The 17292-nt window shown below is 37.9% G+C and overlaps 1 protein-coding gene across 1 annotated transcript; it reads left to right on the forward strand.

Annotated features, from left to right (window-relative positions):
- The first annotated feature begins 9165 nt into the window (after window positions 1-9165).
- Window positions 9166-9836, forward strand: LOC103217369 (thymosin beta-4-like). Its single transcript, XM_073020269.1, is given in 2 exon segments — window positions 9166-9415; window positions 9417-9836. Coding segments are annotated over 2 exon segments (171 nt in total). The 5' UTR covers window positions 9166-9374; the 3' UTR covers window positions 9547-9836.
- The last annotated feature ends 7456 nt before the right edge of the window (window positions 9837-17292 follow it).

Genomic DNA, 17292 nt, shown 5'->3' on the forward strand with positions numbered 1-17292 from the left:
TATATGAGCATTGTATAATTGTTTAGGTCTTTCCCTATTTTTCTATTGGGTTGTTTGTATTTTTCTTGTTTTTTTATTAATCCATTATATAATGTTGAAACAAGTTTTATTGATTATATGTGCTACAAATGTTGTTCCCACTTTGTGGTTTGTACTTTCACCATCTTAATGTCTTTTGATGAAACCAAGTTGTCAATGGAGTAAAATCCATCACTCTTCCCTTATGATTAATGATATCTGTATCCTATTTAAGAAATCTTTTCCAACCCTAAGGTCATTAAGACTTTTATATTGTCTTCTAAAACTTTATTGCTTTGCTTTTTAAATTTTGGTTTAGGCAGACCTGAAATTAATGTTCTTACATATGGAGAAAGGGAGGCATATATAGATCCCTAACCCCCTCCATGTGGAAAATTAGACTACCACCATTTGTTGAAAGATGGTCCTCTCTGCCCTACCCTGCAGTGCCATCTTGATCATGAACCAAGTAGTCATATATGTATGGAGTTGTTTCTGACCTTGGTATTCTTTTCATTGATCTATTATCTTTTTTGTGTATTGCTGGATTCAATATGCTAACATTTTGTTTAATATTTCAGGGGATCTCACAAATAAGACTGACTTGTAATTTTTCTTTTTGGTAATATGTCTGAATTTGGTATCAAATTTTGCTAGCTACCTTCATAAAATGAGTTGGGGAATACACTTTCTTTTTCCTATTCAATTGTCTTTTTTAGCCATTTATTCTTCTTGTTTTTGGAATCAAGTTGTCAAGAACCCCCAAAACTCTATGTGGATTTTTATTAAAATTTCTGTTCGTATATGAATTTGAGGGAAAACAGTATTCTATATGAGCCTTTCCTTTCAGTAGTCTGCATTTGTTCAAGTGTCCTTATATATGTTTTCCAAAAATTCTATCATTTTCATTATATAGGTTGTGTATCTTATAGGAGGCAGAATTCTAAAGTCCCTCTAAGTTTTCCACCCCTAGTCAGTAAAACACTAATCTAGGCACTGCTAAGAATGTACAGATGTGATTAAGTTATAGATCTTAAAGTAGAGAAATTATTGTGAATATCTGGTTGGCCCAATCTAACCACTTGAGCCCTCATAAAAAGAGAAATTTCTTCAACTGGAGTCAGTCAGATGTGACAAAAAAGAAATGCTGAGAAAAGATAAGGCAGGAAGATCATAGACATTCAAATCATAAAAATGTCTCGATGCCACCGCGTGGTGGCTCACACCTGTAATCTCAGCACTTTGGGAAGCTGAGGCGAGCAGATGGCTTGAGCTCAGGAGTTCGAGACCAGCAACATGGTGAAACCCTGTCTCCACTGGGTAACACGGTGAAACCCTGTCTCCACCAAAAATACAAAAATCAGCCGGGCGTAGTGGCACATGCCTGTGGTCTCAACTTCGGAAGTTGAGGCAGGAGGATCTCTTGAACCCAGGAGGCAGAGGCTGCAGTGAGCTGAGACTGAACCACTGCACTCCAGCCTGGGTGACAGAGCAAGACTCCATCAAAAAAAAGAAAAGAAAAGAAAAGAGAAAAGAAAAGAAAGGCTTAGTGCATCGTTGCTGACTTTGAAAAAAATGGCCAAGGAATGCAGGTAGCTTCTAGAAGCTGAGAATGGCTCCTGGCTCCTGGCTGACAGATAGCAAGCAATGGAGAGCTCAGTCCTACAAGCGCATGGAACTAAATTCTGTCAACCACCTAATGAGCAGGAAACAGATTCTCCCTTAGAGCCTCCAAAAAGGAACCCAGTAATACCTTGATTGCAGCCTTGTGAAACCTAGCACAGAGAGCTAGCTGAGTCACTCTGTGCCTGGATTTCTGACCTACAGAACTGTGAGATAATAAATGAGTGTGATTTTAAGCTGGTAAATTACAGTAATATGTTATGGGAGGAAAAGAAAACGAATATATATCTTATTAGGCGAAAATATTTTGGGTAGCTCATCAGGTAGGCCTTTAAGTAGAATGAGTCCATGAAGGTCACACTACTCAAATCCTGTGGCTGACATTGTTTCACCTTTTAGAATTTTGACTAAAAATGCATATGCTGTACATATAAGGCAGATGGCACTTGGAGCTACTATCAGCTACCTCCTGAAAGTGGGCTTGGTAGACAAGATAGATAGTACTTGGGAAAAGAAGGAAGTAAATAGAGGAAAAACATAACACCAAAAACCAAGAGCATGGGGTAAGAGCAGAATGAGCAGCATGGCTTCTCAGCCTCTGTTTGCTCACTTCTGATTTGGACTCATCCATCACACTCTCCTGAAATAAATGTGTGCTAAATGTGGTTCACATATTCCACTTAAAAAGTGAGAAAATAAAGTCTAGATCTCTGTGAAGTAACTGCAAATATTGAATGTATTTTGATACTGACATTTTTCAAGTCTAACTTTAAAGGTTTCTATTGTCATAAATAATGCATAATTCCAGAGACTGTTTGTGTCTGAAGGGCATGATTTAAAATTAGAACACAAGGTATCCTGGCATGTATACCTGTCTTAGCACCCCATGTGGGCTCAATCTAGTTATCAAAAAAGAGAGGAATGTTTCCTTCTTACAATTAGAAAAAGTTCTCGTTCTGGAAATATATATATATTAGCTAAGTAGGTTAAAAATATACATTCTTGGCTTGGTGCTCAGTAACTCCAAAAGGTGACATCCTAATGCTTCCTAAAAAATAAACGATACACATGACAAATCAGGTAGCTGGTGAAACTTGAGTCTTCCCTAGTATGCATGTAAGGTTTACACATAAAATAAGGAAGATACAGCTTTAGCTAATTCAGACTGAGATTTATTGTTAATAGGAGTCATAAGAGTGCATGGTATTTCACAAAGCATAAAATACAGAAGACAGATTTCCTGCCCTGAGGAGCTTAGTAAAACATGTGCAGACAGTAGGTAACAGGAAAAATATTAAGTCATGGTGATTTACAAAGTGGTCATCAATGGAAGACCGAGTACAAGAAGATGCCTTATAAAAACAATAGGAAAATGTCTGGTTTTGGGAAAAAGATCTTGCAAAAGCGTGAAGAAAGAATGAAAAAGACATGAGCGAAATGAGAGTTCTAAGCATGATGAAAGAGGAAAAACTGAAGGGAGAGGTGGAGAAAAAGGCTCAGGCTACTGTGAGACATGAACCAATATATGAATTATAGAATGTAGGACTGATTTGACAAACCTCTGAAAACAGACAACTGGAAATTCTAACTATACATCTCATTTCTTATAAAACTTAAGAGACAGTTTTCTCAAATAATAGACACTAAACCAAACTTCTTGTTCAAGCCGTATTATATTCTGTCTATAACATATGTACATACAAATAAAATCACATGTAGATCTGTATACTGCTGAATTGTGAATAACTTTAAAAGTTTGATGTTTTTGAGTTATAGTGTGAAAGTAACTTCCCCTTAGAAGATATATTCAAAAGCACTAGTTTTCTTTATACATACGTATGTTACAGAAAATGCCCAATGCTGTAGCAAAACTGAAATCAGAACCAATATTTCCCTACAAGATAAAGATCAAATTCCTGTACAGTATATTCAAGGCCTGTATCATCTCCAGACTCCACCTTTGTGGACCAGACTTCTCTTTATTCCTCCAATAGGCTGTATTCATAAAATTGTCTGTCCCAGTAATTTGCCTATTTTTAATTGGATCATTTGGCTAGGCACAGTGGTGCATGCTTGTACTCCTAACATTTTGGGAGGCCAAAGTGGGAGGACTGCTGGAGCCCAAGAGGCTGAGGCTGCAGTGAGCCATGATCACTACTGTGGTCTAGCCTGGGCAACAGAACAAGACACTGTCTCTAAAAAATAAGTTAAAAAAAAGAAAACTGGATCATTTGTCTTAATTAAAGGGTTTTGAACATTCTTTATATATTCTGAATACTAACTAATTTTTAGATACGTAATTTTCAGATATTTCTCCAGGTCTATGGTTTGTCTATTTGTTCATTTAACATTGTCTTCAAACAGTAAAAATTTTTAATTTTCATGAGGCAAATTTATAATTTTGGTGTCATATCTAAGAGATATTTACCTAACCCAAGATCACAAATATTTTATCCTATGTTTTAATCTATAGGTTTTATTCCTTAATATTTTGCTTTTAGGTCTTATAGTTATTTTGAGTTGGTTTTTTAAAGGTATGAGGTATGGGTTAACATTCATTTTGTTTGCATATGGATGTCAAACTATTTCAGGACCATCTGTTGAAAAGACTATCCTTTTTCCATTGGATTGCCTTTGCATCTTTGTGAAAAATCAATTGGCTGGCTGGGCTCGGTGGTTCATGCCTGTAACCCCAGCACTTTGGGAGGCTGAGGCAGGTAGATCACGAGGTCTAGAGGTTGAGATCAGCTTGGCTAACATGGGGAAACCCTGTCTCTATTAAAAATTAAAAAATAAAAAATAAAAAATTAGCCGAGCATGGTGTCATGCACCTGTAATCCCAGCTACTAAGGAGGCTGAGACAGGAGAATCGCTTGAACCCAGGAAGTGGAGGTTGCAGTGAGCCAAGATTGCCACCACTGCACTCCAACCTGGGAGACAAAGCAAGACTCCATCTCAGGAAAAGAAGAAAATCAATTAGCTGTATATTCGTGAGTCTGTTTCTAGACTCACTCTTCTTTCCATTGATCCATGTTCTCTATTTCTGCCTTTTGCTACAATATCTTGGCTACTGTACCTTCGCAGTAAGTCTTGAAATGAAGTAGTATGAGTCCTCCAACTTTATTCTTGTTAAAAATTGTTTTGGCTAACCTACCTAGTTCTATATGAAATTTTAAATAAACCTCAATTTCTAGAAAAATATCTTGCTGGGATTTTTATTGGGGTTGCATTGATCTTGATCACTTTGAGAAAAATTGGCTTATTAGCAACATTGAGTTGTCTTATCCATGGATACAATATTTCCATTTATTTAGATCTTTGATTTCCTTTATCATTATTTTATAGTTTCCAGCATATAGATCCTGCATATTTTTATATTTTAAATTTATACTAATTATTTCATTTTTGGTACTATTATAAATTATACTGTTTTAAATTTTGATTCCCAAATACTTATTGGCAATATTTAGAAATAAAAATTATTTTTGTCTTTGTACCTTTTATTACTTTTCTAAAATGATTAATTCATTCTAGGACTCTTTTTATAGATTCCTTGGGGTTTTTTATATTAAAATCACATAGTCTGAACAGAGAGTTTTATCTTTTCCTTTCCAAGCTGTATTTTTTTAAATCTTATTTCTTGCTTTGCTGCACTATCTAGTATCTCCAGGATAACGTTGAGAAGGAGTGGTGAAAGCAGATATCCTTGCCTTAAACTCAGTCTTAGGGAGAAAACATTGAATCTTTCACTTGTAATACATTAGATGTAGATCTTTTTATCAGGATAAGGAGGTTTTCTAGTTTGTGGAAAATATTTATCATGAATAGATTTTGAATCTTGTCAAATGCTCTCTCTGCAACTAAGATCATATGGTTTTTCTTATTTACTAAGTTGCTATAATGAATGACATTGACTTTCAAATCTTGAACAAGCCTCGTGTTCCTGGAATAAACTCTATGTGGTCATGACGTGCTCTACTTTTTATATATTGTTAGATTCAATTTACTAGTATTTTGTTAAGGATTTCACATCCATGTTTATGGGAATATGGCTTTCTAGTTTCCTATTATGGAATGTCTTTGGTAAATGAGTTGGAAAGTGTTCTCTCCTCGTATTTTCTGGGAGACAGTGTGATGTATTGGTATTTGTGTTTGGTAGAACTTACCAGCAAAACCAGTTTAATTGTTAGAAAGTTTTTAACTGCAAACTCAAAATATTCAATAACTGTAAAACAATTCAGATGAGTTAGTTCTCGAGTAAGCATTAACAGTTTATGTATTTCAAGAAATTGATCTCTTTCATCTAAGTTGTCAAATTTACTAGCATAGAGTTGTTCACAATATTCCCTTATTAGCTTTTGTTTGTTTGTTTTGTTTTGTTTTTTATTTTGCTTGAGACAGGGTCTCCCTCTGTTGCCCAGGCTGGAGTGCAGTGACGGCAATCTTAGCTCACTGCAACCTCCGCCTCCCAGGTTCAAGTGATCCTCCTGCCTCATCCTCCTGAGTAGCTGGGACTACAGGTGTGTGCCACCACGCCCAGCTAATTTTTGTATTTTTAGTAGAGACGGGTTTCGCCATGTTGGCCAGACTGGTCTTGAACTCCTTACCTCAGGCGATCTGCCCACCTCGGCCTCCCAAAGTACTAGATTACAGGCATGAGCCACCATGCCTGGCCCCTTATTAGGTTTTTTTTATTGAGACGGAGTCTCGCTCTGTTGCCTGGGCTGGAGTGCAGTGGCCGGATCTCAGCTCTCATTGCAAGCTTCGCCTCCCGGGTTTACGCCATTCTCCTGCCTCAGCCTCCCGAGTAGCTGGGACTACAGGCACCCGCCACCACGCCCGGCTAGTTTTTTGTATTTTTTAGTAGAGACGGGGTTTCACCGTGTTAACCAGGATGCTCTCAATCTCCTGACCTCGTGATCCGCCCATCTCGGCCTCCCAAAGTGCTGGGATTACAGGCGTGAGCCACCGCACCTGGCCCCTTATTAGATTTTTAATGTCTGTCGCGTCAGTAGGATCAGTGATGATGTTCCTACTTTCTTTTTTTGTCTTTTTTTTTTTTTTTTTTTTTTTGAGAAAGAGTCTCCTGGAGGGCAGTGGTGCAATCTTGCAGTCTCAGCTTACTGCAACCTCCGCCTCCTGGGTTCAAACGATTCTCCTGCCTCAGCTCCCCGAGTAGCTGTGACTACAGGCACGTGCCACCATACCCAGCTAATTTTTGTATTTTTAGTAGAAATGGGATTTCACCATTTTGGCCAGGCTGCTCTCGAGCTCCTGACCTCAGGTGATCTGCCTGCCCCGGCCTCCCAAAGTGCTGGGATTACAGACATGAGCCTCCACTCCCAGCCCTTCTACTTTCATGTTTGATATTGGTGATTTATATCTTCTCTCTCTCTTTTTCTCAGTCTGGCTAAAGGTGTATCTTTTTTTAAAAAACAAGCTTTTTATTTCATTGATTTTTCTCTATTATTTTTCTACTTGTAATTTTTTTTTTTTTTTAGGTGGAGTCTCAGTCTCTTTCGCCCAGGCTGGAGTGCAATGGCCGGATCTCAGCTCACTGCAAGCTCCACCTCCTGGGTTTACGCCATTCTCCTGCCTCAGCCTCCCGAGTAGCTGGGACTACAGGCACCCGCCACCACGCCCGGCTAGTTTTTTGTATTTTTTAGTAGAGACGGGGTTTCACCGTGTTAGCCAGGATGGTCTCCATCTCCTGACCTCGTGATCCGCCCGTCTCAGCCTCCCAAAGTGCTGGGATTACAGGCTTGAGCCACCGCGCCCGGCTTTCTACTTGTAATTTCATTGACTTTTGCTTTTCATCATTTCCTTCTAATTGTTTGCTTTGGGTTTAACTTGCTCTTCTCCATTTTTTAAGTGGAAATTTTGATCACTGATGTGAGACATTCTTATTCTCTAATCTTAGCAATTAATGCTACAGATTTCTTACTAATCACTGTTTTAGCTCCATCCCCATATTTTGATGTTATATTTTTATTTTCCTTCAATCAAAATGTTTTCTAATTTCCCTTGTGACTTTCTCTTTTACCCATGCTGTATTTAGAAATTGTGTTGTGTGTGTTTTATCCAAATATATGGTGATTTTCCAAATATCTTTTTGTGATTTGTTTCTAATTTAATTATTTTATGATCTGAGGTCACGTTTTATATTATTTTATTTTTTAAAAATTTGTTGTGGCCTGGTGTGGTGGCTCATGCCTGTAATCCCAGCACTTTGGGAAGCTGAGGTGCAGACCATCTGAGGTCAGGAGTTTGAGACCAGTCTGGCCAACATTGGCCAAACCCCGTCTCTATTAAAAACACAAAAATTAGCTGGGTGTGGTGGCACACACCTGTAATCCCAGCTACTCAGGAGGTTGAGGCAGGAAAATCACTTGAACCCGGGAGGCAGAGGTTGCAGTGAGCCGAGATCATGCCACTGTACTCCAGCCTAGGCGACAGGGTAAGCCTCCGTGTCAAAAAAAAAAAAAAAATTTATAGTTTGTTTTATTGGCCAGAATATTGTCTTTCTAGATAAATGTTCCATATACAACATTTGAAAAGAATGTGTATACTAATGTTGTTGGATGGAGTACTCTATAAATGTAAATTAAATATAGTTGATTTCAAAAGTATTGTTCCAGTCTTTCATATCCTTGTAACATTCTGTCAACTTCTATCAGTTACTAGGAGGGGGATGTTAAAGTCTTCATGTGTAATTGTAAATTTATTGCTAACATGTTTTGCTTTATGTATTTTGAAGCTCTGTTGTTAGGTATAAACACATTTACTATTGTTATATCTTCTTGGTGAATTCACTATTTATCATCATGTGACGTTTCTTTATATTCCTGATAGTATTCTTTATTGTAAAGACTTTTGCCTAACATTAATATAGCTACTCCAGCTTTGTTTTGATTAGTGATTGCATGGTATATCTTTATTCATACTTTTACTTTAAACCTATCCTATATCTTTATACTTAAAGTGGGTTTCTTGTAAACAGTATCTAGTTCATCCTTTTTTATACAGTCTTATAATATGTACTTTTTTACTGTTTTTTTGTTTTTGTTTTTGCTTTTTGTTTTTGTTTTTTGAGATGGAGTCTTGCTCTGTTGCCCAGGCTGGAGTGCAGTGCACAATCTCGGCTCACTGCAAGCTAAGCACTGCAGGCCTCCCAGGTTCACCCATTCTCCTGCCTCAGCCTCCCAAGTAGCTGTGACTACAGGCGCCCGCCACCATGCCTGGCTAATTTTTTGTATTTGTAGTAGAGATGGGGTTTCACCGTGTTAGCCAGGATGGTCTCGAACTCCTGACCTCATGATCCAACCGCCTTGGCCTCCCAAAGTGCTGGGATTATAGGCATGAGCCACCATGCCTGGCCCTTTTTTACAGTTTTATTGAGGTATAGTTTATATATGCCTTTTGATATTGTCCCACAGGTCCCTGAGGATTTGCTTATTGATTTTTCAATCTATAATGTGTTTCTCACATTAGATGCTATTATCTATCTTCAAGGTCACCAACTCTTCCTCTGTCATCTGCAGTTTGCTATTGAGCCCATCCAGTGAATTTTTGAGTATGCTATTTTTTAGGTCTAAAATTTTCATTCAGGTTTTTTAAAAATAATTTCTAGCTAGGTGGTGGCCACTGCACAAACTAGATTCTGCTCACTCTGGGCCTCACTCCACTTCCTCCATGACAGATATACATATGACACATAATATGTCAGACATATCATGTCTGACAAACCTGACATGGCTGAGATCAAGAAATTTGATGTCAAAATAGAAGAAGGCAGAATTGTAAGAGAAAAATCCACTGCCTTCCAAAGAAATGATAGAACAGAAGAAGCAGGCAGACAAATCTTGTGGAGGCATGTGCCACCAATATGCACTGTACATTCAATGAGAATTGCCTTCTTATTTTATTTATTTTAGCTGTTTAATTTTGTAAGATGCAAAGAGGTTGGATCAACCTTTAAAGTACTATGCTGGCCTTTTCACATCAAACAATAGAAAACTGCTGACAATGAAGGCCACACCTGCCTCTCCCATCTGCTTGTCTGGTTGGCAAGGAAAGAAGATAACTTGCATGCTGGTGAAGGAAGAAGAAGAGTAGGAAGACAGGTAATCTAGAGTAAAACCAAGCTGCCCCAAAGTGTCTTGCAGGCTCTCAAATGCAGTTTAAATGAAGTTTAATTCGAGTGCCATTTTTCTTGTTCAAATGATTTTATTTATTAGAATAAACAAATTTTATTTAAAAATAAACAGTTTTAGGCTGGACGTAGTGGTTCATGCCTGTAATCCTAACACTTTGGGAGGCTGAAACGGGTGCATCACTTGAGGTCAGGAGTTCGAGACCAGCCTGGCCATCATGGTGAAACACCACCTCCACTAAAAATATAAAAATTAGCTGGGCGTGGTGGCTCACACTTGTAATCCCAGCTACTCGGGAGGCTGAGGAGGAGAATCACTTGAACCCGGGAGGCAGAGGTTGCAGTGAGCTGAGATGACACTACTGCATGCCAACCTGGGCAACAGAGTGAGACTCCATCTCAATAAAAACAAACAAAAAAATAAAAAATAAAAAAACAGTTATAAACCCTTTAAACATTTTTCTATTTTTCTGTTGAGAACTTTTCATTCACTTCAAGGTTGTTTACCTTTATTTCATGGAGCACAGTTATACCAGCTGCTTTAAAGTTGTTGATAATTCCATCATCTGGGGCATCTCAAGGTTAGCACATGTTGATTATCTTTTCCATTGAAAAATGGTCACATTTTTCTAATTCATTATTTGTCAATTTTAGATTTATCCTGGGCATGTTGACTTTTATTTTTAATTTTTAGTTTTATTATTTTTTATTTCTTTGAGACAGAGTATTACTGTGTCACCCAGGCTGGAGTACGGTGGCACGATCTCGGCTCACTGCAACTTCCACCTCCCAGGAGTTCAAGAATTCTCCTGCTTCAGCCTCCCAGGTAGCTGGGATTACAGGTGCCTACCACCACGCCCGGCTAATTTTTTTATTTTTAGTAGAGACGGGGTTTGGCCATGTTGGTCAGGCTGGTCTTGAACTCCTGACCTCAAGTGACCTGCCCACCTCGGCCTCCCAAAGTGCTGGGATTACAGGCATGAGTCACCGGATCTAGCCCAAAATAATACTTTTTAAAGTAGTTTTTTCCTCTTCTATCCTTCTGGGTGACAGGGTACAGGGTTTCTGGCTTCAGGGACCTCATACTGTAAAGGTGAAGGAGAAAATAATGTAATTTACAATATTTCTGTAGGGCAATATTTTAATGTTTTGAAGTGTGTTTTCTTACTTTAAATAATTATAACCCACAATAAACTCACATGGAAAGTGTGAACAGAGTCTAAAATTTCAGAATTGTCTTAATTCTATACTTTGAAATTGAAGATAATTTTATATTAAATGTAAATAATCCTCAAACGAGAGTAAATTAGTTGTTATTCAATTGACAATATTTCCCTTCTTTAATTGGCTTTTTTCTGAACGGGTAATATACGCAGGACACAAAATTCAAAAGTTGCAAAAGGGTACAGAATGAAAATTAAGTTTTTATCCCACCTCATCCTCAAGACTCATTATTCCCTTCCCTGGAGGCAACCAGTGTTACCAGTTCTTGAGTAGCCTTTCAGATATATTTTTTGCATACATGTATATATTTCTTTGTTTGTTAACACAGAGAGTAGCTCATTCTATACACTATTCTCCATATATCTTAATAATTATTTTCATTCACTTTAATGGCTACATTATATTCAATTGAAAGGATGTAGCATTCTTTAACTGTTCTCTGTTGATAGACATTTAGGTTGTTTCTGGTCTTTTGCTATTACAAACAATGCAGCAGTGTATAACCTGTGCACATGCCATTTCTTTGCGTATCAATGTACATCTGTAGCAAAGAATTTCTAGAAGGAAGATTTCTGGGTTAAAGGATGTATGCAATTAAAATTTTAGTAGATCTCACCAAATTGCCCTCCATAGAGGTTGTACTAAATTACATTCCCACCAGGAATGTACGTCTTTTCCTATCATGGACGACACAGTATATGATTAAAATTTTTATTTTTAACAATTGATAGATTTAAAAAATAGTGTCTCATTATAGTTTTAACTTGTACTTTTCTAATTATGAATGAGGCTGATCATCACTTTATATGTTTTAGAGCAATATTTACCATCAAGATTCATTACTTAAAGAGTAGTCAGTGATTTCCTTCTAAGTCTGACTAGATTATTCTCCCTCAATAAAAAAGAAAACCTCCTACTGAGTTGTAATTTTTAGAATCTATCATTAATAAATAGATAAACAAAACACTGCACCATCTTAGAATATAAAAGCAGAGTTTTTTTTATCTTTTCTGGAAGAATTCAAAAATTTATCTTTGGTCTGGTAACAAACATGTAAAGCATCACTAAAGTTATTTATTAATAAAGTTGACAAAGCGGGCAGATCATTTGAGGTCAAGAGGTTGAGACCAGTCTGGCCAGCATGGCAAAACCCCGTCTGTACTAAAAATGTATAAAAATTAGCCGAGCATGGTGGCACATGCCTATAATCCCAGCTACTTGGGAGGCTGGGGCAGGAGAATCTCTTGAACCCAGGTGGCAGAGGTTCAGTGAGCCAAGATTGTGCCACTGCTCTCCAACCTAAGTGACATAGCAAGACTCTGTCTCAAAATAAATAAATAAATAATAAAATAAAGTTGGAATTCCCCAAAATATGTAAATCCATAATTGTTTTTCACAACATGTCAAAATGCAATATATATATATAGTTATATACCAATCAAAAAATGTTGACCTTTAAAACAATAGCTGTGATAGTATTCAGTAATAAAAAAATAAATTTCTAAGACTTAGGAAATCATTCATCTAATAAAAGGTTGTCTTTAGGGATATTTGGACATGATTATTTTTGAGTAATATAGTAATAGTATAAATTTTAATACAGTATTCATAAATAGCATTATTACATTGCTACTAGTATTGCAACACCAATGTAAATAAATACTATAAATGAATATCAATGCTAATTTTTTTGTTCTGTGGAATTTCACTGTTGACATTAAATTACTGTCTTTTCATCATTGCTATAGCAGTTAATCTTACTAAATAAAACATAGCAATTGAAATGCACTAAAGTCTTAAGACTTTTCCAGTTAACGTGTGTTGAGCGTGTAGAAATTACATAGTATCTTAGAGTTCTAGGTGCAAAATATACTTTTTAATATCATTATTTTGGGAGGTTAGTCCTACTCCCTACTCTCCTCTCTACCAGCCTCATCCAGAGAAATAACTCTCTCAAGGTACTGATAAGAGATGCCACAGTCAGGCTAGTTAATGGAGTGAAAGATGTCACTGCCAGATGCCCTGTATAGTGGCACAGGCTCCTGGAATTGAAAGGGAGCTAGCTTAAGGAGTCATTTAATCCAGACCTCTTTCTTCCTGCAAGGGATCTGCCTGAAATGTCTAAGACAGATGGTTTGTCCTTAAAATTCACCAGGGACAGAGATTCTACAATATTACTCTGGAGCCTTTTCTAATGTTTAATCACTATTACTGTCAGGTTGGTTTAAGCTCTTTCCTGCTAGTTTTTCCTCTGCAGACATGGAAAATGGTTGAACAGCAACCTCTTTATAATCACCTTGCCAATACACAAAAACAGTTACCATGGTGCCCTTCGGCCTTGTTTTTTCAAGAATATATAATTTATCTCCTCTCCATTTTTAACACATCAGTATATTATCTCCTTAATCGTTTGGGTTAATTTTAATTAAACTCTTTCCATTTGTTATATATCACTTCTAATGTGGCATTATAGTAACTTCTTAAATTGTAATGTGTTTTATTTTTAATTATTATAGGGTTAGGTAGAACAATACAAGTACTTATTGAGTATGTTGAAAAGGATAGGCAAATCTCTTGCTCCCACATAGTATATATGCTAGTAGGAGAAATAATAAAAACTATAAAATTTGATCTACAATACCATATAATGTTCTGATAAGAATAAAATATCTTGTATTAACTAGAAAAATGCTAGGCTGCTATGATAGAGACCCAAAAATAATGCAGTTGTTTGAAAAAGAAGTTTGTTTTTCTTACTTAACAGTCCAAGGTAAATGTTCTGGATCATCAAAAAACTGCTCTATGGAGTCATTTGTGGACTCCAGTCCTTCTATTATGCTGCATTACCATGCCTAAGATCATTATCATAAGCTCTATACTATAAGCTGATTCACCCCGAGTTCTAGCCAGCAGGGAGGAGAAAGAATGGATGAGGCTACCCTAGATTCAGAGGTGGCACACATCACTACCACCCCATTCCACTAGAAAGAACACAATTTCATGGCCACACTTGGCAAGGAGGCTGGGAAATGCATGTAATCTAACCACATGCCCAGGAAGTAGAGAATGTATTTAGGGGGAACAGACAGAGGGTTGCAAACACTGTCAATATTTCTCCCCAGTATCTTAAGATCCCTTTTTACCTATTTGTATGTTTCTGTTTCCAACAGCAAACCCCAGACTGTTTTACAGAAGACACTGGATCCCACTTGGCCAACACCAGAACATGCCTGGGAATTTACTTTCCCCCATGCCACATTGCCCCCAAGTGGACTGGTTGGCACAGAACTATGAAAGACCAGATCCCTTGCCCTCCAGTCAGGACAATATAGGCATAACTTACCTTTCGGAGCTCCCCTTCAGACACAGGCTGAAGCAGCCCTCTAGGGGGTTAGCCTGAGACCTATCCTTGCTTGACTGTCTTCTCTGTCCTGTCCTGCTTTCCACATTCCCTTATTGGTTTCTCCCAGGAGTACTTTCCTGATAAATCACACATGAATCCTCATCTAAGGGTCTGCTTCTAGGAAACCCAATCTAAGGCACAGGATAAAGGGTTAAAGTGTGATAGAAGGTGCTGGATCATTTTTAGTGGCTTCCCACATATTATCAAAAGGAGTATTTGGACAAGTTGAATGACTTATAAGGAAGGAGGCCATTTCTCTTATTGTCTCCTGTCTCCAAAGGAAAGGAGGAAATAGAAACTGAAAAATAACAGACTGATTGGCACAACTGGCCAGGCCTGTAGGCTAAAGATTAACCCCTACCCGGTGGGCACCTATAGTCCCAGCTACTCGGGAGGCTGAGGCAGGAGAATGGTGTGAACCCGGGAGGAGGAGCTTGCAGTGAGCCAAGATGGTGCCACTGCACTCCAGCCTGGGCGACAGAGTGAGACTCCATCTAAACAAAAAAAGATAAACCCCTACCCTAATCGCTTGTGCTACCTATAGATCATAGACAATAGTATGGAGAAATACTTGCCTTGCTCACCACCCTCACCTAGTCACGTACCCCATGCTTGCTCAATCTATCATGACCCTGTCATGTGGACCCCTTAGAGTTGTAAGCCCTTAAAAAAGGCCAGGAACTCTTTATTTGGAGAGCTTGGTTCTTGAGACACAAGTCTGCCAAAGCTCCCGGCCAAATAAAACCACTTCCTTCTTAACCTAGTGTCTGAGGGGTTTTGTCTACAGCTCGTCCTGCCACAACTTAGCTCATATGTGTTGCCACTACTATGGAAAAAAGAAAACTCTAAAATATGTGTTTTAATTGTTTTGCAAGGGTCAATTCACATACACAAACTTACCTTTTGCAATGTGGTTATCTACAACCTGCTCAAAAAGTGAATGCAGTGGATCTGCAGCTGTGGAGAGTGAGCACCACCGCAACAATGGGCCACGAGTTTGGAAATCTGAGGCGGATGCAAGATGCAGTTACCTACAGCTCGTGGCCCTCAGGCACCAGCCTCCCCACACTACTTCAGCAAGGGCATCCCCAACAGGCTGCGCATTAATACTCAGGTGCCTTTCCTTTGCGTGAAGCCACCATTTGCAGTGTTTTATCTCATCTACACACAGGAGAACTGGAAGCCTGAGAAATTCGAGAATAACCCAGCTGCCTAGGAAAATGGCAAATGAGCAACTCATCTGGACGACTCATTTGGTTCCCGGTCTCTGAAAGACCCTTCTCTGGGATAGGAGTTTTCATTGTAGTGTCGTGAAGACACGATAAATTTATGGTTTGTACTGTTGTGGGTTTTTTTTGTTTTGTTTTGTTTTTTTAAGTGAATGTGACTGCTTTTCATGTTATCAAATTAGGCTTCATAAATGTAGTATCTTCCAATTGGATATTTGACAATGATGAGAATGAAGTTAAGTGAATGGAGTATATGGGCAACAAAAGTCCTCAGTAATATTCTGCATAGTATAACCCAGCATGGACTCAGAGCACTACAGAACACAGAACATCAGGCTTGATGGCTCATGCCTGTAATCCCAGCACTTTGGGAGGCTGAGGCAGGCAGACTGCTTGAGTCCAGGAGTTCAAGACCAGCCTGCACAGCATGGTGAAACCCCTTCTCTACTAAAAATACAAAAAAATAGCTGGGCATGGTAGTGCATGCCTGTAGTCCCAGCTACTTGGGAGGCTGAGGTGGGAGGACTGCTTGAGCCTGGAAGACGGAGGTTGCAGTGAGCTGAGATGGAGCCACTGCACTCCAGCCTGGGTGACAGAGAGGCCCTCTCTTAAAACACACACACACACACACACACACGACATTATGGATTCTGAAAACTAGAACACTGAAGGATGCAAATATATCCCGCATAACTGTTTTGCACAAGGGTATTGGCAGCATAACCATAATGAAGTCTGGGAGTTGAGTAATTGGCAAAAGATTAGCTGATTTAATTTTGACTTTACTAATTTTAACCAACTGTGATTCCCTTCTATGATCCTAACTAATAAATTAATGTAGAGTTTTATGTTACATATTTTTTACAGTAGGATTGAAATATGTAAATATTAGACTCATTTTTGTGCTGCAGAATCATTTGGTTTATATGAGTAATTGATTCAGTAAGAGATTTTTTTAAAATAGGTTTCCAATTTAAAGTCTCACCTTTGATGAACACACACATCGGGAAATATGTATGCTACTCAAAGTAAAATTAACTTGCATTGAGATTGCCTTTTTCAAATTTTACTCTCTCAGAGCTCTGTAGACTTTTTTGTGGCTCCAATCACAGTTAAAATTGTGCATTTATTTTTATGATCATTTATTAGTGTCTGTCTCCCTCACTAAACTGTAGATCTATGAGGGCTGTTTTTGATCACCAGCAGCACATACAGTGCCTGACACATAGTAGGTATTCAGAAAGAATTTGTTGGCTGAGAAAAATTAATGAATATCTAAACATAAAAAAATATATTAATTCTCAAAATAATCTTTACCAAGTATGTGGTATAAGTATTATTACTTACTACTCTGTAAATTATAGAAAATGGATAATACAAATAACTCTTGTCCATAGAAATGCGAATGATTTTATCTAGTATAATGCAATTGATTATTGCTATCTGGATAGATCAATTTTGCATCAATTTTCAGCATTCCTTATTGTCCCTATGTATGTGGTTCTTTGAATTCTTTTTTTAATTACTTATAACATCTTACTGGTTCCCTCATTAATTATGCATTAAAAAGGATTTTTGATATGTCCTAGTTTTATATTTGTGTGACAGTCATGTTACCTTCTTTTAGAAAATAACATTTAACA

This window comes from Chlorocebus sabaeus, chromosome 10 (assembly GCF_047675955.1).
Source record: "Chlorocebus sabaeus isolate Y175 chromosome 10, mChlSab1.0.hap1, whole genome shotgun sequence".
NCBI lineage: Eukaryota > Metazoa > Chordata > Mammalia > Primates > Cercopithecidae > Chlorocebus > Chlorocebus sabaeus.